This window comes from Hemicordylus capensis, chromosome 13 (assembly GCF_027244095.1).
Source record: "Hemicordylus capensis ecotype Gifberg chromosome 13, rHemCap1.1.pri, whole genome shotgun sequence".
In the NCBI taxonomy this organism is placed as follows: Eukaryota; Metazoa; Chordata; class Lepidosauria; order Squamata; family Cordylidae; genus Hemicordylus; species Hemicordylus capensis.
The window spans coordinates 2,632,602-2,657,000 of record NC_069669.1 but is presented as its reverse complement, the minus strand read 5'-3'; the positions used below and the strand labels follow the sequence as shown (position 1 = coordinate 2,657,000).

General features: G+C 48.1%; 1 protein-coding gene across 2 annotated transcripts in view; it reads left to right on the top strand.

The window, feature by feature from the left end:
* The window catches only part of PEMT (phosphatidylethanolamine N-methyltransferase), a 167,560-nt gene that overhangs the window by 5,991 nt on the left and 137,170 nt on the right, over positions 1–24,399 (top strand). The window contains exon 3 of one of the 2 annotated variants that reach the window (XM_053275811.1): positions 2,910–3,031. Coding sequence is in view for 1 of the 2 variants with exons in the window: in XM_053275809.1 (XP_053131784.1) it covers positions 12,702–12,707 (6 nt within the window). In the remaining variant the exon portion in view is untranslated. Of the gene's footprint in view, positions 1–2,909; positions 3,032–12,233; positions 12,708–24,399 lie in introns of those variants that run through there. The other variant, XM_053275809.1, reaches the window with a different exon arrangement.

Sequence of the window (24,399 nt, the reverse complement as noted above, 5' to 3'; positions counted from 1 at the left end):
AGAGACATTATTCGCATTAAAAGCAAAGTCAAACGTCTGCCTGAAGGTCATTTAAACCGGCTGTTCTGAAAAAGAAAGAGGAACAATAGATGTGTGTTTGACAACACTTTGGGGAAACGATCCTCGCCCCTCCCACTAGCTAAATGCCTAGCCTGTTTGCACAGACAAATTCCTATGCATAAGAAGCTGATTGGCTACTGTATTTGCCTCCTGTTCTACCTACTTACCTATTTGTATAGCACAGAAAAAAATATATTCGTGACACATACGCTGTCATTAAGAGAGACATCTGGAATAACAAGGTCTTCTCAAAGCTGCGTCCCAAGTAGAATTCCTTGTAAAAGGGATTTCCAGATGTTGTTGACTACATATCCCATCATCCCCAGCTATAGTGGCCTTTGGCTGGAGATTATGGGGATTCTAGTCAACAACAGGTGGGAATCCCTGTAACAAGGAACACTGGTCCCCAGATATTGTTGGACTACAACTCCCAAGGGCCTTCAGTCATTGTGACTGAGGATTATGGGAGTTGTTCAACAATATCTGGGGGTCTGAGAACCCCTGGATCAATTGTAAGTAGGGCTGAGAAATCAGACGTGGCTCGGTCCCTCATGCTTCAGCTGCCTTCAGGCTAGATTGCTGTAGTATGTGCTCCTCCTAAGTAACTTGAGAGTGCTTCATCTAGTGCAGGCTTCCCCAACTGGCGGCCCTCCAGATGTTGATGAACTACAACTCCCAGCATCCCTAGCCACAATTTATTGTGGCTGGGTATGCTGGGAGTTGTAGTTCAGCCACATCTGGAGAGCCACAGGTTCGGGAAGCCTGATCCTAGTGTAGGAAAGAAGGATGGGAATATATTTATATTCACAGGTGAACCCAGATATTCAACATCCATAAAACTGAAAGGGTACTTCTATCAGAGAAGGTGTACACAGGAACATAGGAAGCTGCCATATACTGAGTCAGACCATAGGTCCATCTAGCTCAGTACTATCTACACCAGGGATTCTCAGCGTTGGGTCCCCAGATGTTAGTGGACTTAAGTTCCCATAATCCCCAGCCCCAATGGCCTTTGGTTGGGGATTATGGGAGTTGAAGTCCAACAACATCTGGGGACTCAATGTTAAGGATCCCTGGTCTACACAGACTGTTAGCTGCCTCTCCATGGTTGCAGGCAGGGCTGGATTAAGCAAGTGCGGGGCCTGTAGCATATGTTATAAAGGGGCCCTAAATTTTAAAAAAATGCACATAAAAATTAAAACATAAATTATTTACTTGCATAGTAAAGTAATTCAATTTTTCCATTTGCTGTATTTTGGAGTATGGGAGACCAAGCCACAAACTCATACTTACTACAACAACAGTGAACATTTTATATATCGTTTTTCAATCAAAATTCTCAAAGTGGTTTACATAGAAAAATGAAGAGTGGATAGATGATTCTCTGTCTCCAAAGGGCTCACACGCTAAAAAGAAAAATGTGGTAGGCACCAGCAACAGCCACTGGACAAATGCTGTGCTGGGCCTTCTCTTAAAAGGCACATTTAGCAGCAAAGGGATCTTTTATCTAACATGGACCAAATAAAACAGGTTTTAAACTTTAATTCCCAGTTGGAAGCCAGGCATGCGGGGCCCTCGAAAATGCGGGGCCCGTAGCAAATGCTACATTTGCTACTACGTTAATCTGCCATAGGTTGCAGGCAGGCGTCTCTCTCAGCCCTATCTGGAGATGCCAGGGTGGGAACTTGGGAACTTCTACAAAGTGCATCTTGCACAAGCAGGTGCTTTCCCCAGAGCCTCCCCATCCCCAAGGGGAATAACTTGCAGAGGCCACACATGGAGTCTCCCATTGCAATGCGAACCGTGGTGGACCCTGCCAAGCAAAGGGGACAATTCACGCTTGCCACCACAAGATCGACTCCTCGACATGATCAAAGACATTCTGTGTAGACCAAATCCTGTGTCCCGACATGCACAGGCACATTCCTGGTGCAATGGCAGCAGAGACAAGAGTGAGGAGAAGGAGACCCACCCGGTTGCCAGCATGGCTTATCCATTAGCAGCTGCAGGGTGTAACTGGGAGGAGGGAGCCGGGAAAGGAGAAGTATCAGGCCATTCCCGGCCACACTGCCAACACAGTGCTGGCTGGTATTTGCTCTCAAACGGGCCCCCTTGGGGAGGGAAGCCACACACCCTGCAGCTGATGTCTGACGCAGGGGGTGTGACTGGGGTGCCGGGCCCAGCCCCTGATTGGCAGCGGCCCAGCTTCTTTGAGTCCGCCCACTCAGTGGTGGCTCCGCCCCTGGAGGAGGTGAAGAAAGGGAAGGCAAGACAGGGAGATGGCGGCAGGGGAGAAGGTGACCCAAGTTCCCTGTTCCCTTATCTATAGCCCAGAGTTTTGAGCCCACACTGGAACGGCAGCAGCCCCCACCCCCAGGAGTGTGGAGGGGCTGGATCTGCCAGGGCTCTACAAAGGGGAGTGGGCTAGTACTGGCCAGGTACCGCTCCAGTTTGTGTTGCGTGCTGCTGGGACACATCTCAGCTGGCTATCCATGCCAATCGTCCTGAGCATCTTGTGGGCTTCGAATTGCCCTCTCCACACCATTCGTAGCTGAGGCTGTATGCTTTGTTCCTCAGGTCACCGGTTTGCTTGCTGTACTGGAGCTTGGTGCCCTCTCCCAGTTCTACCTTCCTCACTGTGGGGATCGTAGTGGCCCCAGAAGGGCTGGGCAGTGGGTGATTATCTACCCCGTTCCTCCTTCAACTCTCGCTCCTCCCCGGGAGCCTTTCAGGCCAGCCAGCTCCGGGCTCATCTGACCTTCTCATCCCTGGCCATCCATCCCTTAAGTAATGCCTCTCTCTGCATCCAGGGCAATTCTGAAATACTCCCCCATCTCTTCCCCCTGCAGGCTCAGTTGTTGCCCCCACGTGCTTCCTCGGCTACCTCTCGGGCAGCCATCCGTCTAAGCCCTGCTTCCGGCTTCCGGCACCTTAACACAGGAGTAATCCCCTGTTGTCACCGTGCTACCTGGTAAGTGTCCGAGCTTGGTGGGGGCCCCGACACCTCCCATCAAGTTGCAGCTTGTTTAATGCCATGTATGGATGTCTCTCTCTTTCTTCTTCTCTGCAAAAGGTTACTCTCTGGGTGCTTTAATGTGTTTCGTGGAAGCCTTTTTGGTTTTGCACTTCTGTAATTTTTTTTTTTAAACAAATTTAATATAGTGATTCAGGTCACAGGCTTCATTGTATATTAGACCCCCTTCCTAGTGGCATTTCTAAAGGCCAGGCAGTATATTTAGCGGCTGATGCAGAGCGGTTGCTGATTCCCAGGGCAAGAGGTTCCTGGGAGGAAAGTGATTTACAGCTCTCTTTCTTTCGACCCTGATTCTGCAACTTTAGCAGTTTCCATGAGAATCTGATGATGAGCCAAAGTCTGTGGCAGTTTCAGAATTCACACAGTCCTGGGTCCTGGTTGGTAAGAAACTGAGGACGAATGCAGAAGGACAGAAGTGCATTATCTGAACCAGTATTAGATATTCTGTGGGTCAGTAGTCCAAGTGAGCAAATCCTTTTTGCTGAAGCTCTTAGGAACATAGGAAACTGATTTATACAGAGGCACATCATTTGTCCATTTAGCTCAGTATTGTCTACACTGATTGGCAGCAGCTCTCCAAGGTTTCAGGGAGGAGTCTTTCCCAGATCTACCTGGAAGTGCTGCCAGGGATTGAACCTGAGACCTCCTGCATGCAAGCAGATGCTCTACCACTGAGCTACGGCCTCATTCCCTATGAGGAAGATCTTACAGCAGACAGCACCCACCTATCCAAATAGAAACCAGGGCAGACCTGCTTAGCAAAGTGGACAATTCATGCTCACTACTGCAAGACCAACTCTTCTCCTCAAAGTGTTCCTAGCTATGGGCTTGGTGTTCTTAGCCATAGAATTGTGATTTTTCCATAACATCTTGTGACATCACAGTAGTTCAGCCAATGACTACAGAAAGGAGGATCACAGTCAGGCAATCAGCAACCAGGCCATTCTGATAAGTTTCTATGTAGCCATTATAGATGAGTTAGATTAGGAAGCATTTCTAAAAGGGCTCATGTTGCTGAACAGGACCCTCATTTGGGTAACAGTTCTGCTCCGATACCCAGCTTAGATTCTAGAGATGTGCATAAAACTAATTTTTCAATTTGTTTTGAATTCAAATTGGATTCCAAAAATTAGTTTTGAATTTGAATCAAATCTAATCTGAAAATTTGAATCAAATTCAAATCAAATGTGAATGACTTTGACACTGTTTTGGCACCTTTTTTTATAACCACCCTGGGGTTAAAAAATGTTTTTTAAAGGAGCCAAGTGGCTTTTGAATCAAATTTGAATCGAATTTCCAAAATTTGATTGGAATTCAAATCAAATTGCCCTTTTAAGGGATGGTTTGATTAAAATTCAAATCACTTGAATCACTCAGATCCGAGTCAAATTATTTCAAATTCGAATTGATTTGCGTATCCCTACTAGATTCACCTCAGCCACTCATTGTGGGTGAATAAAGGCCTGCTTATTGCGTCAGAACCGCAAGATGTGTGGTGGGGATGGAGGCAGGGGAGTCTGCTGTTACAAAAAAGGCAAGCTCTGGGAAGTGAAACAAGATGTCGGACAGAGAAGCTGACTCACAGTTGAGTGGACACCGGCAGTCTGATAGCAGTTTGGTCTTCTCCCCATTATAGACAAGTTGCTCAGATGGGAGAGTCATGCTAGGGTCTGAGGCTTGTTAGGGCCACATGAAATGCTACTGGCCTTTCCTGTGTCACCCAGTCTCTGCTGAGTTAGTAGGCTGCAGCACCTCCTTCTGGCCACTTCTTGGCGGTGCTCAAGTGTAGCTGTGGGCAGCACACCCTTGCCTCTTTCCCAGTGAGCTTCCTCAGCCCTTTGCTCTGGATGTATTTGATTATATCAAGGGTCAGTTTACACATGCATGCTCGTTGCTGATGGATGCAACATTGAAAGATGATCTGTGTGCATGAATGAGTCATTGCATGTCAAACACCACAGGTAGAGCACTGGGATCGCCTCCCATCACATTAAACACACTTGGCCAATTCAGGAAAGGAGGTCCACGGCAAGTCGCTTGCCCCAGATATTGCCAGGCGGGATGCTTCTGAAGTTTGTTTATTTATTTAATTAATTTTTACATTTATATCCCGCTCTTCCTCCAAGGAGCCCAGAGCGGTGTACTACATACTTAAGTTTCTCCTCACAACAACCCTGTGAAGTAGGCTAGGCTGAGAGAGAAGTGACTGGCCCAGAGTCACCCAGCTAGTTTCATGGCTGAATGGGGATTTGAACTCGGGTCTCCCCGGTCCTAGTCCAGCACTCTAACCACTACACCACGCTGGCTGACAATGAGTTGTCCTCATTCCAATGGCCTGCTTCTCGCAGTTGTTTGAATCTAGGTTTAATGTGGGTAACTAACATTTGAGTAATTTTGTGAACCCACTCCAAGGTGGTTAATGGCCCAAGATGAATCTGAGATTTCTACCTGGGCATGGGTTCACACAATCATGCTAATGTCAGCACCCCACATGAATGATTGTGTGCTAGAATTCCGAATCGCCTGGTCTAGCTGCCAAAGTGAAACCAAACAGATATTCATTTTTCATATCCAAATTAGTACAATACTGTGCATGCCCAGTTTGGGGCAGTTTTCAGATCCTTCCACCCATTTATGTCTTTCCCACCTTACTGATGTACACACATGCAATAAGACCCACACAAAAGCAGCCTCTTCATGTGACCAGATGTCTGACTCCATCAAGATTCTTTGGGTGTGGTGTCTACCAGCGCATAAGTGCTCGTGTGTGCATGAATGAAACTGAGCGCAAAGAACATTGACACAACCCTACATGTCATTGCCTTGCAGGATTGCTCTTGGCTACTGTTTTCTCAAAATGCCAGCACATGTCCAAAAGACACACGGACGTGCCCCAAAACACTTTCCCAGCTGTGAAGAGTTTTCTACATCTGGTTGAAAGAATCAGATGCGGCAAACTGAGCTTGCTTCAATTCCAGAATTAATTTTAGAAATTCTCCTCGTTCAACTGGAACGAAGAAGGAGCAGGGATTGGCATAAGGCAGAATTCTGAAGCAGTAAAGCAATGGAACAAGGTGGAAATCCACTCAGCCCCAACAGGATTCATAGACTCTTTTGGAAACCTCTGATTTTTCCCTTCATCAGTCAGTGAATGCATCTGAGTTTATCATCTGAGAACGGGTGATCATCTAAAGAGAGCTTGTGAGCACCATGCTCTGTGTGTGTGTTGGGGGGAGGGGGGCCTTCTGGTAGCCACTGGGCTAGTGTTTCTTCTTCATTAATTTTGTTTAGTATTTAAACGGCAGTGATAACAACAAAGTCCGCTCCCATAAGCCCCGGCTACGTCACCATAGTAACAGAAATCAGAGTCACTTCAAGGAGCCTGTTGCCTGGGAAGGAGATAAAATGTTTTCCATCAATTGCTGTTGGGAAAGTCACGGCTGATAAGCGACGCAAGGTAGAATGGCAGGCAGCTGTAGCTGCTTTGTAGGAAGGGGGGAGAGGAGGAGATCGCCAGATGAATGTGTGTCTCCTCTCCTGGATACCTCTGCAACTCAGGGCCACGGGCAACCGGCAGTTCTCCCAAACACCCAGAAGATCTCTGTCGTGATCTTGCAGTTCTCTTTTTCTGGCCTGGGTCACAGATTTGCAAACGGGGAGATTTCTCTTGTGTGCATCACAGGTTTTTGTCCCTGGCAGAGAACATTTGACTTTTTCCTTGTAGGGTGCATTGTATGCTGTGAATCCTCAAGCGGCTATTCTTTGGCCTGAACTAGAAGCTTTGCCAGAGGGCCTGCTAGGTCCTTGCCTAACAGGACTTCGTTCCCAGCCGCCAAGTAATGACTGGCTCATTTGCTCCAGTGCCTCGGGGCCAGGCGAGACACTTGAGTTCTGTGACTGGAGCTCCCATTGGCTTTCTCAAAAAGCAGCCATAGTATAGGGAATTATCAGACTGCTTTACAGGGGCCGCAGCCCTTTGCTACATATCAGTCCCCTGATTTAAATCCAGGCCCCTTGAAGGCCTGTCCATTTTCCTCCCCATGGATAATCATAGCATAATCATAGGCACACAGGAAGGTGCCTTATACTGAGTCAGACCATTGGTCCGTCGAGCTCAGTATTGTCTACACCAGGGTTTCTTAACCTTGGGCCCCCAGATGTTGTTGGACTACAACTCCCAGAATCCTCAGCTGCAATGGCTTTTGCTTGGGAATTCTGGGAGTTGTAGTACAACATCTGGGGGCCCAAGGTTAAGAAACCCTGGTCTACACTGACTGGCAGTGGCTCTCGAAGGTATCTGGCAGGAATCCCTCCCAGCCCTGCCTCAAGATGCTTCCAGGATTGAACCTGGATTGAACCTTCTGCATCTATAGTAGATACTTTTCTACTGAGTTACAACCCCATCCCCTAAGGGGGAATATTTATTTATTTAAAGCATGTATGCCCCCACCTTTCCAGTACAACAAAGTCAGTGAGGTCTTTCTCACAACCAGCCCTGTCTGGTTAGGATAAGGCTAGCCCAAATAAGACTGGCTGTGCCAGCATCCGGGCCCACCTCCCCCAGGTAGCCCTGCTTTTCTACCCAAGCAGAAAGTGAGGTAGGAGGGCGAGTGTGCGCCTCCGACCTCACTCTCTGGTCCTCTGGGTATGCTGGCTGCCGGAAGCTATTTCTGGGCTGCTGGTGGCCATCTTTACCATAGAGGCCTGGGGAAGGAGCAGCCCGGCAGTAGGGTATTGAGAGGACTCCAAGGCTGGAGGTGGCCCACAGTCGCCAGACTAGTAGCCATGGATAGACCTGACCGTCATGAATTTGTCTCAGCCCTTTTTAAAGCCATCCAAGCTAGTGGCCATCACCACATCCTGTGGCAGAGAATTCCATAGATTAATTATGCGCTGTTTTTAAAAGTACTTCCTTTTGTTGGACCTAAATTTCCTAACCTTCAGTTTCATGGGATGACCCCTGGTCCTAGTATTCTGAGAGAGAGAGAAGAATCAATCTCTCTCTCCACTCTCTACTCCATGCATAATTTTATACATTTCTATCGTGTCTCTCCGTAGTCGTCACGTTTTCAGAACTCTTGGGTGAGTGCCATCTGGCCCTGGTGATTCTTTTATTTCTTTTATTTGGGTGGAGTACGGGAAGTGGCTGTCATCCTGTAACATTTTAATTTGTGTGTGTGCTCACACAAGATCTCCACGGGGGAACCTGAGCTTGTTTTTAAAAAGCTTGGTGTAATGTATGCTTGCCACCATTAGGTGGTGGTATAGGTCAGGTTATGGAATTGTTAAATGAAGGAAGGAAGCTTAAGACTAGATCATGGGGCGGGCGGAACAGGGGGCAATGTGAGATGGATCTTGCAGGAAAGAGAGCTGATCTTGTGGAAGTGAGCATTAATTGTCTGCTTTGCTAAACAGGGTCTGCCTTGGTTTGCATTTGAATGGGTGGCCACATGTGAGCACTGTAAGATGTTCCCCTTAGGACCTGGAGCTCAATGAAAGAGCATCAGCTTTGCATGCATACGGTTCCAGGTTCAACGCCTGGCAGCATCTCCAGGTAGGGCTGGGAGATACTCCCGCCTGGAACCTTGGAGAGCTGCTGCCAGTCAGTGTAGTGCGTACTGAGCCAGATGGACTAAAGGTCTGATTCAGTATAAGGCAGCTTTCTGTGTTCCAACATTTTCCATGGCTGCCAGGATGCCAAACCAGGTGGAAGTGAAATAGGTGAGTGGAGAAAGTTTAACAAACCCCTCCTTCCTCTCAAAACGGTATGAGATAATACCATTATTAGAGATTAAGATAAGAGATTAAGATAGAGAGTGAGATTAAGATAAGAGTCTGATCACAGTTTGTTTGTTGCTTTATTAATTAAGCAATAACATCTGTAGATTGTTTCATAGCACCGCTACTGTTACTTTTGAATGGCATTTTGTAGGTCCGTATTATTTCTCTGCTACTGCATTTTCTGTACTGGCCAAGGAAAGGCATAAAACGGAACTCAAATCAAAATGAGGCGACTTGTTCTTTGTTTCGTTCTAGGATTATTATTAGCAGTTTATGAGGAATTAGAGAAGGCAAAAGTGAGAAAGTGTGGACGTCAATGCATGTGTCAAACGCTGAACATGGGGCCGAGAAGCCCTCGATTCCATTTCAGTCCCACTTGCAGAACCTGCTTTCTGCATCGGTATGATTCAGCCAAGCACAGCTGATGCCCACGGCTGGTTTATGGGATGTAAATGAAGTGGGCACCAAATGGCACTAAGCACAGGATGGCTGCTGGTGATAGATTGACTCGGTTCCTCCCTTGCTCCATCTGTACCATTTAGAAAGGTTGCTGTCTGCAGGTGCTGGCTAAAAATAACTCCCAATGCTCAGAGCACCTAAGACTGCCAGCCAGGATGATGCTGACTCCAGAATGAGTCCTGCATCATCTAACCCTCGCAACGGCGGAGTCTGTCATTTTGGTCTAGACTTGGAGCTGCCGCTAGTCATTTCTATGAATGGAGCAGGCTCCTTTTCTTTTTCCCCATGGAAACTAGGGATGTGCACAAATCGATTTTTCCTATTTGATTTGTACCCAAATTGAATTGCCCCTGATTTGTTTTGGGTCCAAATCTGGTCAGCTAGCACAGGGGCGATTTATTTTGTCCACAAATCTCCTGAAACAAGTAGGTTTGGGTACAAATAGTTTTGCACCCAAATTGATTTGCACAGACAGCAGGCACAGGCAGTAACAGGAAGGGGGTGGGGGGGAAATTCTCTTCTCTTTCCTTCAATCAGGAAAGCAGGAACACAAAGCAGAGCATCTACTCCAGGCAGCAGGCAGGAAAGGCAAAGCAAAGCTCCTCTGTCTGTCTGTCTGTTTCTCTCTCTCTCTCATCCCACAAGGCAGAAAAACAAAATGGTGGCTGGTGTCCTCCTTATGTACATTTGAAAATCCTTCCTTCCAACTCCCCCCCACTCTTGTCCCTTCATTGACCCTTCCCCCTAGCCAGTGTGGGGCCAGTCACCCCTGGCAACACAAGGTTTTAATGGAAACAAGCCAATTTGGAACCGGGGCAGGGGGGATCGCTATCCAGTCATTGCACACTGTAAGCCACCAATCTAAAGCTTGGGAGGGAAGGATTTTTTTTTTTAAATCTTAGCACAATGCGGTTGGACTACAACTCCCATCATCCCCAGACACAATGGCCGAAGGTTGTGAGGTTGATGGGAGTTGTACCACAATACCAAACTAGGCGGACTAAGACAGGAGTTCTCAGACTTGGGTCCCTAGATGTTGTTGGACTTCAATTCCCATCACCCTCAGCCACAATGACCCACTTGATGATGGGAGTTGTAGTCCAACAATGGTCATTGGAATCTAGGTTTAATGTGGGTTACCAACATTAGCATGATTGTGTGAACCCATGCCAAGGCAGGAACCTCAGATTCATCTCGGGCCAGAAACCATCTTGGCATGGGTTCACACAATCATACTAATGTCGCTAACACACATTAAACCCAATTCGAACAGCTGTGTGCCAATATATGGGGATCAGTGCTCCCTGTAACAGGGATTCCCAGATGCTGTTGTTGACTACAACTCCCATCATCCCTAGCCAAAGATCATTGCAGTGGGGGAATGCTGGAAGTTGTAGTCGACAACATCATCCATGTTACAGGGAACACTGCTGGAGACCTGCATGTGGGGGTCCCTGGTGTAGACGTTCCAGTTCTTACCATTCCCCGGGGAAATCAACAATTATAACAAGTGGCACAGTAGTCCCATGAAGCTCTTTTCTTCTCTCTCCTCCTCGGGCTCTTGACCTCCGTCTGGGACCACAAACAATGCATTTTTGACCAATGCAATTATCCAGCCAATCTGAGCCGGGTACATCTCAACAGGCGAATGTTCTAAGGAAAACAGGAGGGAGGTTAAAGTGGCCCTGCACACGTCTGCCTTTTTCGTAGCACTCGAGAGAGAGAATCGAAAATACGCATCTTCTGGAGTCAGTTCTGTGAAATGCAGGCTGCTGGGACTGATTCCCCTGCACAGCCTCTCCACTAGAACATCCTGACCTCGGTCAGGAAAGTTCAGAGCCCACAGAGAGTCGATACGGTGGGATGGAGGAATGCAGAGAACCAGTGCAAGGGTGGAAGAAAACAAAGTTTGGAGTGGGCCGGACTCAGCTGGATTTGATGGGTTTGTCAGTGAATCCTGGGTACAGGGACATATTGAGACCTGTAGCGTCCACCAATCCCGAAATGTCACCCCGTTATCCTAGCAAAATTACATGGTCATTTGTTCGATTAGATTTGAGAGTTGTGCCATTCCTCCAAGCTTCATAAGAGGGAAGGATGCAGGTAATTAGAGAGGATGGCACCAAAGATGGGAGAGTTTCTATTTTTCTCTACCTATCGGTGAGGAACCAGAGTGAGGATGGGAGTCCTCACAGGATCCCCACAGTCGGAATCTGGTGTTCTGCCTTCTCCTTCAGCAGTGCTCGGGTTCGCAGTTGGGCAGACACCACCCACAGGCATCATCTGGGCTGCAGAGCCTACCTGCCCGAACATGCTGTCAGCTGACCCCGAAGGGCCAATCACTGCTCACCAGGCTGTAGACAGCCCCGGACTCAGGATTTTCTCCTCTGTCCAAGCAACTTGTCTCTAGTGTGAGGGCGCTGCCAGTGGGGCTGATGGTTGCCTGATATTTTGACCTCTGTACAAGGGCTGCTCTGGATGGGGGCAAATGCCCCCTCCGGCAAGTAGTTTGCCCCCCCCCCCATTTCTGAGCTTGCCCTCCCATAAATGCACTTTGCCCCTTCTGTGCCCCCCTCCCCACACTTTTTTCTGGTATCACTACTCTGCTCCTGCATCATTTGGACTATCTGCCTGCTTGCCCTGCCCTCTCCAACGCTGAATATTTATATTCTGCTTTTTCAACAAAAAGTTCCCAAAGTGGTTTACAGAGATATAAATAAATAAAAATAAAACGGCCCTATGCCTGTCCCCAAAGGGGTCACAATCTCAAAAAGAAACAGAAGAGAGACACCAGCAACAGCCACTGGAGGGATGCTGTGCTGGGGATGGAGAGGGCCAGTTGCTCCCCCCCTGCTAAATATAAGAGAATCACCACTGCAAAAAGGTGCCTCTTTGCTCAGTTAGTAGGGGACATCGTGTAAGGTGTAGTTCAGTCATCAGGGTTCCTTTGCCTTCTGGACTCTCATCTTCCCGAGGCTTACTGCAGGCCTCAGTTCTGCAAAGGCCACCTTCCTGATACTTAACCCTCAACACTGAAAAAACTGGGACAGCAGTCTCAGCTCGTCTTTGGGGAATGATCTTTCACCAGCTGCTCCTCTAGTGCCCGCAGTGGGTGAGAATGCAGCAGAGCCCGGCTTTGCCTGGTCTGTTCTTTTACTGCACTGTCAGATCACAGTAATGTGTGAAGTTATTTACCTACGGAGTGAGTGGCTGTTCCCCCCTCCAGAGAGAAATATGAGATGGGCACACAATGTTCCCTCCATGATGCAAAAACAAGCATAAATTTAAAGCATAGAGGCAACACCATGCACACAGACATGCTTCATGGGGAGGAGAAGGAAAGTTTGCCTTTAGATTTTCAAAGAGGATGCAGGTAGGCGTCTCACCCAGCACTACTGGGGAGTTATTTGCACTTGGCTTCAAGCTTCGGAGTAAACATAGAGCGAAGCCACTTGGAAGTACACTCGTGGCATTGAGAGAAGCATCCCCTCTCCTCTGCTCTTGGTTTTATTTTGAAACAAATCCACATGGCATGCTCCGTGTTTTCCTTCTAGCCAATGAGAGGGGGGTGGGACAGAGACCTCCTGCAGAGATAGATCTGCATTTCTTTCTTTTTTTAAAATTTAATGTTTTTTGACATTTTGTATTTTACAATGCCTTTCCCAGTTCCCACCCCGCCCCTGGGCCCAGCCCTCCCTTCCCCCCCCCCTCAGCACTGGTTGGGGGGAGAAGAGGAAAGAAAGGAGAGAAGGAAAGAGAAAGACGGAGAAAGAAAGCAGAAGGGGGGGATGAGACGAAGGGATACTCACCGAGAGCATTCCTCTTATCATGCTAATGATTCTACCTCAGTGCCTCTCCCTGTTTGCTCCGGTGTTTGTCCTGCCCACAGGACTGCCAGCTCCATTACGGAGCCGGCGGGGGCAGGGGGTATCGGGGGCCACGTGGCCCCCGGAAGCCTCAGCATGCCCTGCGCGAGCTCACAGAGCATGCTGGAGGGACCCCCAAGCCGGGAGGCTGCTTTTCAGCCTCCTGGGCGGGGGTCTACTTGTGAGTTGCCACAGCGCGAAGCCGCAGTGCGGCAACTCACGATTGTAGAGGAGGTTAGGGGAGGGTTGCTTAAGTGGGTTAACCGCTTGGAGGCCACCGGGCCCGCCTACGAGCCTGGTGGTTCTCACGGTCAGGCAAAATTGGGCTAGGCTCCCCAAGCCCGATTTCGCCTGATCATGGGAATAGCCTCATTGAATTTCGCCCTTCAGAAATTCCGTGCATTCCTATGGCCTTTTGGAAGGACGCAGGGCTTTTCGGTGGCATTCATTTTAGTACATTCCCTAGAGCTTCGGCTTTGCATGCAGAAGGTTCTAAGTTCTCTCCCTGGCACCATCTCTTGGTCGGGCCGGGAGAGACTCCTGCCTTCAAGCATGGAGAAGCCGCTGCCAGTCTGTGTAGACAATCCTGAGCTGGATGGGCCAATGGCCTGACTTGGTAGAAGGCAGCTTCCTGTGTCCCTAACGGCCTTCTGAGCAACAGCCAAGGTGCCATTCACATGTTTGCCTAAGGCACAATCCACGTGCCACGCACCATAGTGCTCCTCACTTGCCACTCCTCGTGTGTTCAGACATGGGGCAGCATTGTTCAGGAGCTGCTGTTTCCTCCTGCAGATCATCGCTGGGTAGACAAGGCCCCAAATCTCAATGTTTGCATTGGGTCCTCCGGAATGTGCCCATTTACAAAGAGGAGGAAATTCACCCCTTGCCAACTCATGGTTTTGCAGGCATTGCAGCTGGCTGTGTGACTGGTACGAATCAAGCACCTTCCGAGAACTCCGTGTTTCTTTTTGTGGCTTGTGTGATGGTAGAGCTCAGGTAGAACTACCAGCAAAGAGTTAGTGAGGGGCTAAAGGAAACTCGGTGTGGCATGGGGAATTCTGCTCAGTGCTGGCAGCCCGCTCCGAAAGGACAGTGTTGTACTGCCACAAGATATGGTGATGGCCGCTAGGCTAGATGGCTTTAAGTGAGATTAAATGGAGGCCTACTCTGTCAAAGCCTCAGCTGTGGGCCAAGTTATTGCTGTGCCTAAAATGAGGCCCCAAATGCTGCCTTGAACCCCATGTCCCTGGTTGAGCCACCCCCTATCAAAACCGCCCTTGCAAGCAAAATAATCCCTGCCCCACAAGAAAGTGCATGGGAGGCAGGGAAGAGGGGAGGTTGCCACCGGCCTCCTCTTCTCTCCTCTGGCTTCCTGCAAATTTTTCAAGGAGAGGTGCTCCTTACAAAATTTGCAAGAGTACGATCTGTCCCAGAGAGCAGCCTGGATGGTGGTGGTGGCGGCAGCGGCGGTGGCGGCAGCACCTTGCCACCCTGCCAGTAATCTGCCACCTGAGGTGGCTGCCTCTCCTTGCCCCATGAAAGGGCTGCCCCTGCCACAGGCTCCTAGTCCCAGGAGCTATATGCCACATCTCTGTTCTGAGGCAGGATGTCTCTGAATACCAGGCAAGCAATTTCAGGGGAGAACTGGCCTATTGGAGGGCTTCTCAGAGACAATTGAGCTTCTCTAATGGAGACCTGGCTGGGGCAGACAAGTGGTCCACCTTCGGCTCAGCCTCTCCCTGCTGGGTACTCAGCTGTGGAGCAGGCATGGACACGGTGGGGTGTGTGGAGTGGCTGGGATCGATAAGAATAACATCTCCCTTACCAGAATCCCTGCGAAACAGCTGGCCTATATTGAGCTGGTCTGGGGACTAGGGATAGACTGGGGAGTCTGTTGGCATAGTGAGCACTTGGTGCATATAATTGGGGTATCCAAGTGTTTTGATTGCCTCCTCCCCCAGGCTGTCATGTTTCAGATCCCTCGTAGGGATGGGGCCGTAAGAGCATCTTCTTTGCCTGCAGAAGGTCCCAGGTACAATCCCTGGCAGCATCTCCAGGTAGGGCTGTGAAAGAGTCTTGACTGAAACATTGGAGAGTTCCTGCCAGTCGGAGTCAACAATACTGCGTTAGATGGACCACGAATCTAACTCAGCAGAAGACAGCTTCCTATGACCCTATGTATGGCAAATACATCAACAATGATACGCCATGTTGTGCTGTTAAGTCTGTGGGCACTAGAGGGTACCCTTGATACTTGTTAGAGAGGTTGTTTCTGACATCCTGGTAGAAAAAAGAGAAGAGTCACAAGAAGTTACAAGAGATTTTGAGGAGCTCCAAAAGGATCTCTCCAAACTGGGTGATTGATGGGTTGAAGTACTGTCAAGTCGTTATCAGCTCTAGTGACCACATAGAGAGATTCTCTCCAGGATGATCTGTCTTCAACTTGGCCTTGAAGGTCTCTCAGTGGTGCATTCATTGTTGTCGTGATCGATTCCATCCACCTTGCTGCTGGTTGTCCTCTTCTCTTTCCTTCAACTTTTCCCAGCATTATGGACTTCTCAAGGGAGCTGGGTCTTCACATAATATGTTCGAAGTCTGATAGTTTGAGCCTGATCGTTTGTGCCTCATGTGAAAATTCTGGATTGATTTGTTCTTGTTTTTTGATCCATTTGTTTGTTTGATCATCCCCCGGGCAGAGCTTTGCCCCACACATCCAGCCCAGTTCACAGAACTTGCCTTTAATTGGTTTGTGTTTGTTTTCATATTTCAGCTGCAGAAATGTTTCCCAGGGGTGTGCAATAGAGATGACCCCCCTCCCCACTTCATTATTCTGTTCATTTTGGTTATTTAAAAACCTCCCGCCTTCACCAACTCTCCAAAAGGAATAAGGCTTATGAGATCGCCATGTCTGTGTGTGCGTCCTTGTGTGTGTATGCTCTTCCTCTAATCACATTCATGTCACATGAAAAAAAGGTGCCGCTTGACACCTTTAAAAAACCATGCAGGCCCCTGATTGGTTAAAAAAAGACGCCAAAACAAATTGAATTCCGAATCAAATTTTTGGACCATTTTCGGATTGGATTTGAATTAGAAATGAATTGAAAATTTTGTTTTGTGAACATCCCTAGTACATAGGAGGAAAGTCTAGGGGACCACAGTGGGGGATCCCTCCCCCTGATTTTCCATGTTGCTTTAAGATGGCCATTGTGGCTGGGGATGATGGGATTTTTAGTCTAGCAACATCTGGGCACCTAAGTTTGAGAACCTCTGCCTTAGCCTGTTTGATACTCAGCAGTGAAGAGAAACATACCTTCCTTCCTTCCTGTTGGAAGTGAAGGACTCTGCGCTCTCTCATGTCTCAGTGACAGAGGGGGACAGATTAGTGAGCCAGAGGGCTAGAGGGGTCAAGACAATGGTCATCCCTTCTCTCTACTGCTCTGACATTATCCCTTTGATATGTAGATTGCTACTCTCAGGGACTGCCTGCCTGCCTGCCTCTCTCTTTCTCTCTTCCCTTCTTCTACCCCTATCACACACGATCGCCTCTCTCTGTGCACTATGTGCGCAGAGATGCAGACAGCATCTCTCTGCATCCAGCTAGCTAGACAGATTAGAGATCCTATTTCTCCACTTTCCTGTCTAGAATGGAGTTCTCCAATAAAGACTCCTTATATTGATTAGAAACTATGAACTGGCTCCAAGTTTCTTTTGGCTCTTAGCAGACACGAATGCCTGGGCAGACTCCGCTGTGTTTTGCCTCTGTGCACTCAGCTGTAATAGAAGGGTATCTCTTACCAGAGAGAATTCCCAACACTTCCTTCTTTCCTCCCTCCCTCCCTCCTTCCCTGTATGCTTGGGGCAGGTGGTGACCCTGTTTCAGAACTTCAGAGGCAGGTAGCCTTGCTCGCTTCAGCCTTGTCTTTTCAAAGATGTTTCCTTTCAGCTCCGGTCAGTAGAGACAGACTGTTCTGGGGCTCCCTCAAGGCTAAAGCTCTCACAACTTATCCTTCTCCCTGCTGCTATCATCAGGCGGGAACAACCAGACCTTCTTCATCTGGAGCTTTAGAGGCTGGGTGACCCTCAGTATCCTGAAAGGCAGACAGACAGATACCCTCTGACTGTACCGATCTAAGAGGTGCGGTATTTAGTTCTGCACGACATTCGCCTGCGTTTTTCCAAAAGCCAAAGGCCAGAACATCTCAGATGAGGCCTGCTGCCGTCTTCTTTTTGGCCAGCTATTAAGTCCTGTTTCAAAGAAAAGCATGATTTTTTTTTAAAAAAAGATAATAAAATAGAAGCAATCATTCTCTTCATAACAAACAGAGGCATTCTTGGAATGGGTGCAAGATGTCCAAGTGATTGATATGCAGCCTAGATTTCCCGCCTTGTGATCTACCCCTACACCACAGCGAGCAGAGCCGGTTATTCTTCTCGACTCTCCAAAGAGAACCCAGAAATAGCAGCTTGTTGACCTTCTCTGCCATAACCAAGTGGAAGGCCCTAGATTAATTGCCTACTGCACAGAGGATGCTTTGGGTCCCAGCAAACAGCTTAATGAGTTTCTCTTGGCCAAGAAAAAAAGGACAAGCTCCACGCCATGTCCTGAGATGTTGACATGCCCCTGGGGACCTGCTAGGTGGGCAAACCTGGCCCTCCAACTGTTGTTGAACTACAACTCCCATCTTCTCCAGCCGCAATAAATTGTGCTAGGTCCACACCAGCGCCAGATCTTTCCAGCGCAGCAAAGAGACAGGGTCAGCCTTGATGCTGTTGCCCGAGGAACCGGCAACTGCTCCCCACTCAACATTAAAAATTCAGGGCTCTGAGGAATCGTGGATTTGTTTCCCTGCAGCTTCCTGCGATGCTGGGTTTCTAGGAATGCAGAGCTCCCTTTTGCACTGACCTTCCTTGCCAAGAGCGGGGAGGAATTTGCCCCGATGTCACACACAGCTACTGAAACTCTCCGCACAGGCGGAGTGGTCCCTTTGGAGGAAAAAATCTGTGCCACTTGGTAGAAGGCATGAGTTAGCTGTTGTGTCCAACTGCCCCTTTCGTACTAACTACCGTAGTTGCCTGCTAACTGAGCAAAGAGGGACCTTTTAAATAGTAGTGATTCCCTTAATTTAGCAGGGGGAGAGCAACTGGCCCTCTCCATCCCCAGCACAGCATCTCTGCAGTGGCTGTTGCTGGCATCTGCCTTAGGTTTCTTTTTAGATTGTGAGCCCTGTGGGGACAGGGGGCCATCTTATTTATTTATTTGTAAGTAAATAATGTATGTAAACTGCTTTGGGAGCTTTTGTTGAAAAGCGGTATATAAATATTTGCAGAAGTAGTACTAGTTTGAAGTTTGTTTTGGTAGTATCCAAAGAAAGGTTTATAAATGATAAATCCAAAGTTCTCTACCTTAATTGTTTCAAATGTAAAGCTCAGTTTAGTCCAGGACTATCCCCTCTAATTGGTTTCTATTTTCCTTTTTTCTAAGGAACTTGAAAATAAGCCACTTGGTTGATGCTTGCATTTTGCTGTTCCTAAATATGAACTAATCCTTTAAAAAAAAAACAACACCAATTTTCCTTGTTATGGGTGAATGCAGCCCATGTTTCCCTCCAGCCAGATCTCTCCTTTTGAGATGAGACTAAAAAGGGCATTTTCCAGAAGGTCGGGCTGCTGTTTTCCAAGGAACAGGCAAAGAACGTCAGGGCCATCACTTCCTCCTCCTCTAGCAAATATTTAGACTAAGCATTTTTTGTTTGGTTCTGCTGAGTTTTTTATACGCTTTTTGAGTTAAAGCTTGTAAAAGAGAAGAAATGGCAACACAGCTCACCAAGTGTTTCCCAAATAAACCTTCCATGGAGAATACTAGTTTCCCACAACTGTCTCTCCCAGGCTGTGACTCCCTTCCTGAAACGGGGGCATTGGCAGGACCTTTGGGTGGAGTAGGGTGGGGACAAAGTCAAGACCTTAAGGCCTCTTTTAATGTGTAGTAGGTTAAACCAATAAAAATAAGATCTTACCTACTTGTGCAATGTTAAAACATCAATGCTCTAGAGCAGGGATTCTCAACGTTGCACCCCCAGATTCTATTGGACTTCAGCTCCCATGATCCCCAACCAAAGGCCACTGGGGCTGGAGATTATGGGAGTTGAAGTCCAATAACATCTGGGGGCCCAACATTGAGAATCCCTGCTCTAGAGCACCCTGTTTATGGGACAGCCCCCCCAGTGAGGTTCGCCTGGCTTCATCACTTTATTCTTTTAGACACCAGGTAAAGGCTTTTTTTTTCACCCAGGTCTTTTAAATTCAGGTTTTTAATTCAGCTTTTATCTGATTTTTGACTAATTTTAGAATGCGTTTTTAATGCTTCTTTGTATTGTATTTTGTATTTTATTTTCAGGGTTTTTGTCTGTTATGATTTAATGTGTGTTTTTATTGTATGTATTAATCCTCTCTTGTGAGCCTCCCAGAGAACAATTTGTTATGTGGCGGTTAACAAACAAAGTTGTTGTTGATGATGATTATGATTGAGAGAGCACTGAGAGACAACTAAGAGAGCATTGACAATGATGTTTTAACACTGAAATGTGTTTGCTCAAGTTTGTAAGATCTTGTTTTTTTGGTTTTTTTTAACTTACACATTAAAAGAGGTGCAGGGCTGCTCCACTTCAGCCCTCCTGCAGATGTTGGCCTACAATCCCCATAATCCCTGGCTATTGGCTGCTGTGGCTGGGGATTATGGGAGTTGTAGTTCAAAAAACAGCTGAGGGGGGCCTAAGTTGAGCAGGCCTGTAAGTCTTGTCTGAAGTAGGGGAGAATGTGTATATCATTGCCAGTACGTTGTCTTATTCAAAGCGTGACCCCTGCTAACTTGGCAAAGAGACTCCTTTTAACATGGTGATTCTCTTCGTTTAGCAGGAGGAGAGCAACTGGCCCTATCCAGCCCCAGCACAGTACCACCAGTGACTATTGCTGGTGTCTATCTTAAGTTTCTTTTTAGATTGTGAGCCCTTTGGGGACAGGGATCCATCTTATTTATTTGTTATCGCCCTGAGCCATTTTTGGAAGGGCGGTATAGAAATCGAATGAATGAATGAATGAAGTATGCCCCATTGAACTCAACGGGACTGGCTGAATCCACAGGGTGGGGGTGGGAGCAATCACACCCTCTGGCCCTCCCCTCCAGACAGCAATGCCTGGAGAGCAGAGAGATTTAAAGGGGCCTTAAGACTAGCACTCCTCTGCTCCACCACATCCTCCTGGCCTTGGTTGGGCTTGGGGGAGCACAAGGTAAGTGGTGTGGAACAGGCCAATTCATTGTGGGAGTCAGGCTCAGTGAGCGCCAGTTTCTCGGGGTCTCTGGCTCTAGGGTTCTGGCTGTGGCTGCCAAAAGCCATGGGGATAGTAGGAGCTGTAGTCCAATGACATTTTGGAAACCCTTGCCCCAGAGGGCTGCGTGAGGCTAAAATGCCATCCAAGGCCCTTTTTCAGGAATGGCAAAATGCAGACTTGAACCAGTCTATACCACGGACGATGTTATGCCGCTCTCCAGCCTTCAGTAGGAAAGCATGGTTGTGGGTGGCGACAGAGAGATTATGTAGCCCCCAGAACCCATAATTGGCTTTTGCCACCTTGGCTTATCACCGGTGTGATATTGACACAGGTATGAGGGCACAGTTAACATCTGTCCTTACATAACAGGCCTCTCGGGCTCGATGCTTCAGAGAAGCAAGTTGTCAATGCGAGCTGCAGATGGTGAGAACTAATTTTGAGAGGGGTTGATAGCTTCCTCCCGTCCTTATATTCTGGCCTCTTTCCCTGGAAAATTGCTGTCCTCATGTTCTCTCTGTTCGGATGTTTTGGGGGGTTGTCTTGTTAAAATTGTGCTAGTTTGCTTGCTGGCATTGTCATCCTGGTCAGGGCCATAACTATAATAGGGCAAGGGGGGACAGTTGTCTGGGGCCCACTGCCTTGCGGGCGGGGGGGGGGGGCAGAGGCAAGTCACATGACTGACTCCCCCAGCCATGCACCCACCCGGGCTTCCTTCAGTTGTCTTCATCCTCCGAAACTGATGTGAGTGTTAAGACCGGGAGCTACCAGAACAGCAGGTCTTTCTCTAGTACCATTCAATGGCTTGCATCATCCTTAATATACAAAACCCTTTAAAAATAATTTAGGATGATGTTCTATTGTGGCACATGAGTGTATATATATGGGGGGGTGCATTTTAAAATCTCATCTCTAGGCCCACTACAACCTTGCTATGCCCCTGTCCTGGATGCATTCATGACACTTGATTCCTGCCCTTCCTTCAAGCAGCTTGGAGTTGTGTACATGGTTCCTTCTCCCTCTTTTTATCTCTACAACAACCCTGTACGGTAGGTTAGGCTGAGAGAGAGAGAGGGAGGGAGAAGGGGGGGAGAGAGGAGGGAGGGGGGATAAGGGTCCTGTGAGCTTTATGGCTAAACAGGGATTTGAACCTGGGTCTCCCCAGTCCCCAACACTGGCTCTTGGTTTACCACCATCACACTGGCTCTCGGGGCTCAGCTCCCTCTCTGCTTGGTTGCTGAGCTCCTCCCCCTTTGCTCCTTCTCTGGGATCTTGAGAAGTTAAATCATGTTGACATCTTGAAATGGACGCCTCTTGTCTCTAGCTTTGGGCCCATGAGCTGTCCTGTGTCCTTTTAAACTTTCAGCTGGGTCCGTTCTGTTTTTAGGTTTTTATGGAGCTGTTTTCATCTTGTTGTTAACCGCCCTGGGGTCTTAGGACAAAGGGCGGTATGTATGTAGGTATAAATAAATAATATTCTGGTGCGATATAAGGTAGCTTCCTTTGTTCCTAATGCACAAGCAACAGCCCTCAGAAACAAACGCTTCTTGTGATTTGATCGATTCTGCAGCATTTGCTTTTGCATGTGACCGAGAATGTGCATTCTCCGTGTTTCAGCAGCGGCACGTAGCAACGACGAAGGCCTCTGTTTGTTTGAAAGAGAGAGATACGCACACAGCACGCTCAGCCTATGCCCGGCAGGCAGGACGCATGGCCTGTGGCAACTGACAGCCCAGGCAAACTACAGTCAAACAACCAAGTCATGGATTGTGGAGAAATTCCTCTGTTGGCCCCTTCTCCTTGGAAGCTCTTCCAGTAATGGCTTAGTCAAATTCATGAAGGGCAGGTCTTATCAATGGCTACTAGTCTGTTGGCTATAGGCCACCTCCAGCCTAAGTGGCAGGATGCCTCCATATACCAGTTGCAGGGGAGCAACAGCAGGAAAGAGGCTGTGCCCTCTCCTCTTGCCTGTGGGCTTCTCAGAGGCATCTGGTGATGGGCCACTGTGTGGAACAGGATGCTGGACCGGATGGGCCTTGGGCCTGATGTTTCTGATGTTAAGCACAGAAGTTGAACAGTAGCACGGGAGGTGAGCTACTTATCTGGTGTCACTGTGCTAAACTCTCCATAGAGACTTTGCTCTGTGACCATTACTATTTCTGTTTAATTCTTTTGGTTCTCATATTAGGGTCTTGCACCAATCCCTAATCATTAATGCAATCGCGTCAGTATTTGTGGTTATTAATATTAATTTGTTATTTAAGGTATTAATTAAATTATTTATTTAATAGCAATATTAAATGCAAAGTCTTGCAGGCAGCTCTATTCCCCATCTCTTGAAATATGCTCAGGAAACGTTGGAAATATGAGGGGTTCACATGGGTTCTCCAGTCTGGGTCCCCAGATGTTGTGGGATTGCAGCACCTAACAGATGAGCAGAATTTCCAGGGGGCCTTGGATATCCACACACAAATCTTTACTGCTGAGACATTATGCAGAATGGAACTGGGGGAGAATCAGTGAAGTGGGTAGAAAATATCCATAGTAACTCATCGCTACATCTCAGGTTCAAGCTATTTTCAGAATTCCAAATAAACATGAGGAAGCTGTTTTGATCGTAGGGAGAGGGTGGTGAACTCTCCTGCTCAGTTTCTGAGCGGGCTGCATTTCAGAGCTGTGATGAATTGCACTGCTGTTTATTACAGTCCAATTCAAGCTGATGAGTTGGAGACCAGAATTGTCCTCCAATCAAGAATCCATTTCTTGTACTCTGGCTACTGCTGACCTGCTCCTTTCCCCTCTCCACCAGCTCAGGTTATGTGTAAAAGCAGCGGGGCTTATATAACACTTTCCTTTAAAATGCAAAGGCACGGATTTCACGATGGCTTTTCATTGTTCAATTAGGGTAGAGGAGGCCTTGGTGAAATGTTCCTGGAGCGCGTGTGTTCCAGTTCAGAGCTGAATTTCCTTCACCCACACGCCAGGGAGGAGGGAGAAGGGGACTGAAAATAAAGCTGCCATTTATACAAAAACGATTTCTACAAATCGACAGTGCAGCCGCATCTGGAACAAGCCCTGCCTGCCCCCATTTCACAAAGGGTATCATAGCACTGGAAAAGCTGCAGAAATGGGGCAACTGAAATTATCAGGGGACTGGAGCAGCCGTCTCTGCAAGGAAAGGTGAAAGCATTTGCAGTATCTGAGTTTAAAAAAAAAAAAAAGAGGGGACTCAGAGGAGACAGGAGAGGTATATAAAACTATGCACCATGTGGAGGAAGTGTATTTTCAGGCTTCATAATACGAGAAGATGGGGTCATCCAGTGATGGCCAGCAGAGTCATGACAGACAAAATGAAGTCCTCATTCCCACAGTGCAGAATTAACGTACGGGACTCACTGCTGCAGGATGTGTTGGCCGCTGCATCAGCTGGCGTTAAAAGGCAGGGACGTTGCTAGGTACTGTAAGACATTCCCCTCAGTGGATGGGGCTGCTCTGGGAAGAGCACCTGCATCAGTGGTGGCCCGTGAACGTGCCGCTGGGGGCGGAGGGAGGCACCTTTAAGAATAAATGAATCCGGTGCTTACCTCCGCCCCTGCCGCACCTGAATGCTGTTCGGCGAAGCAGCGTTGCTGCCCAGCAGCCCCTGCGGTGGGGAATCGCCTGCACCACTCAGCAGGCCGCTGGCGGGGACTCGGCTCCCTGGACTCCAGGCGAGTGGCAGAGGCGATTGATTCCCTGCCGCAGGGGCTGCTGGGCAGCAACGCTGCTTCACCGAACAGCGTTCAGGTGCAGTAGGAGCAGAGGTAAGCACTGAATTCATTTACTCTTAAAGGTGCCTCCCGCCCCCACGGGCTGCCACTGACCTGCATGCTTGCA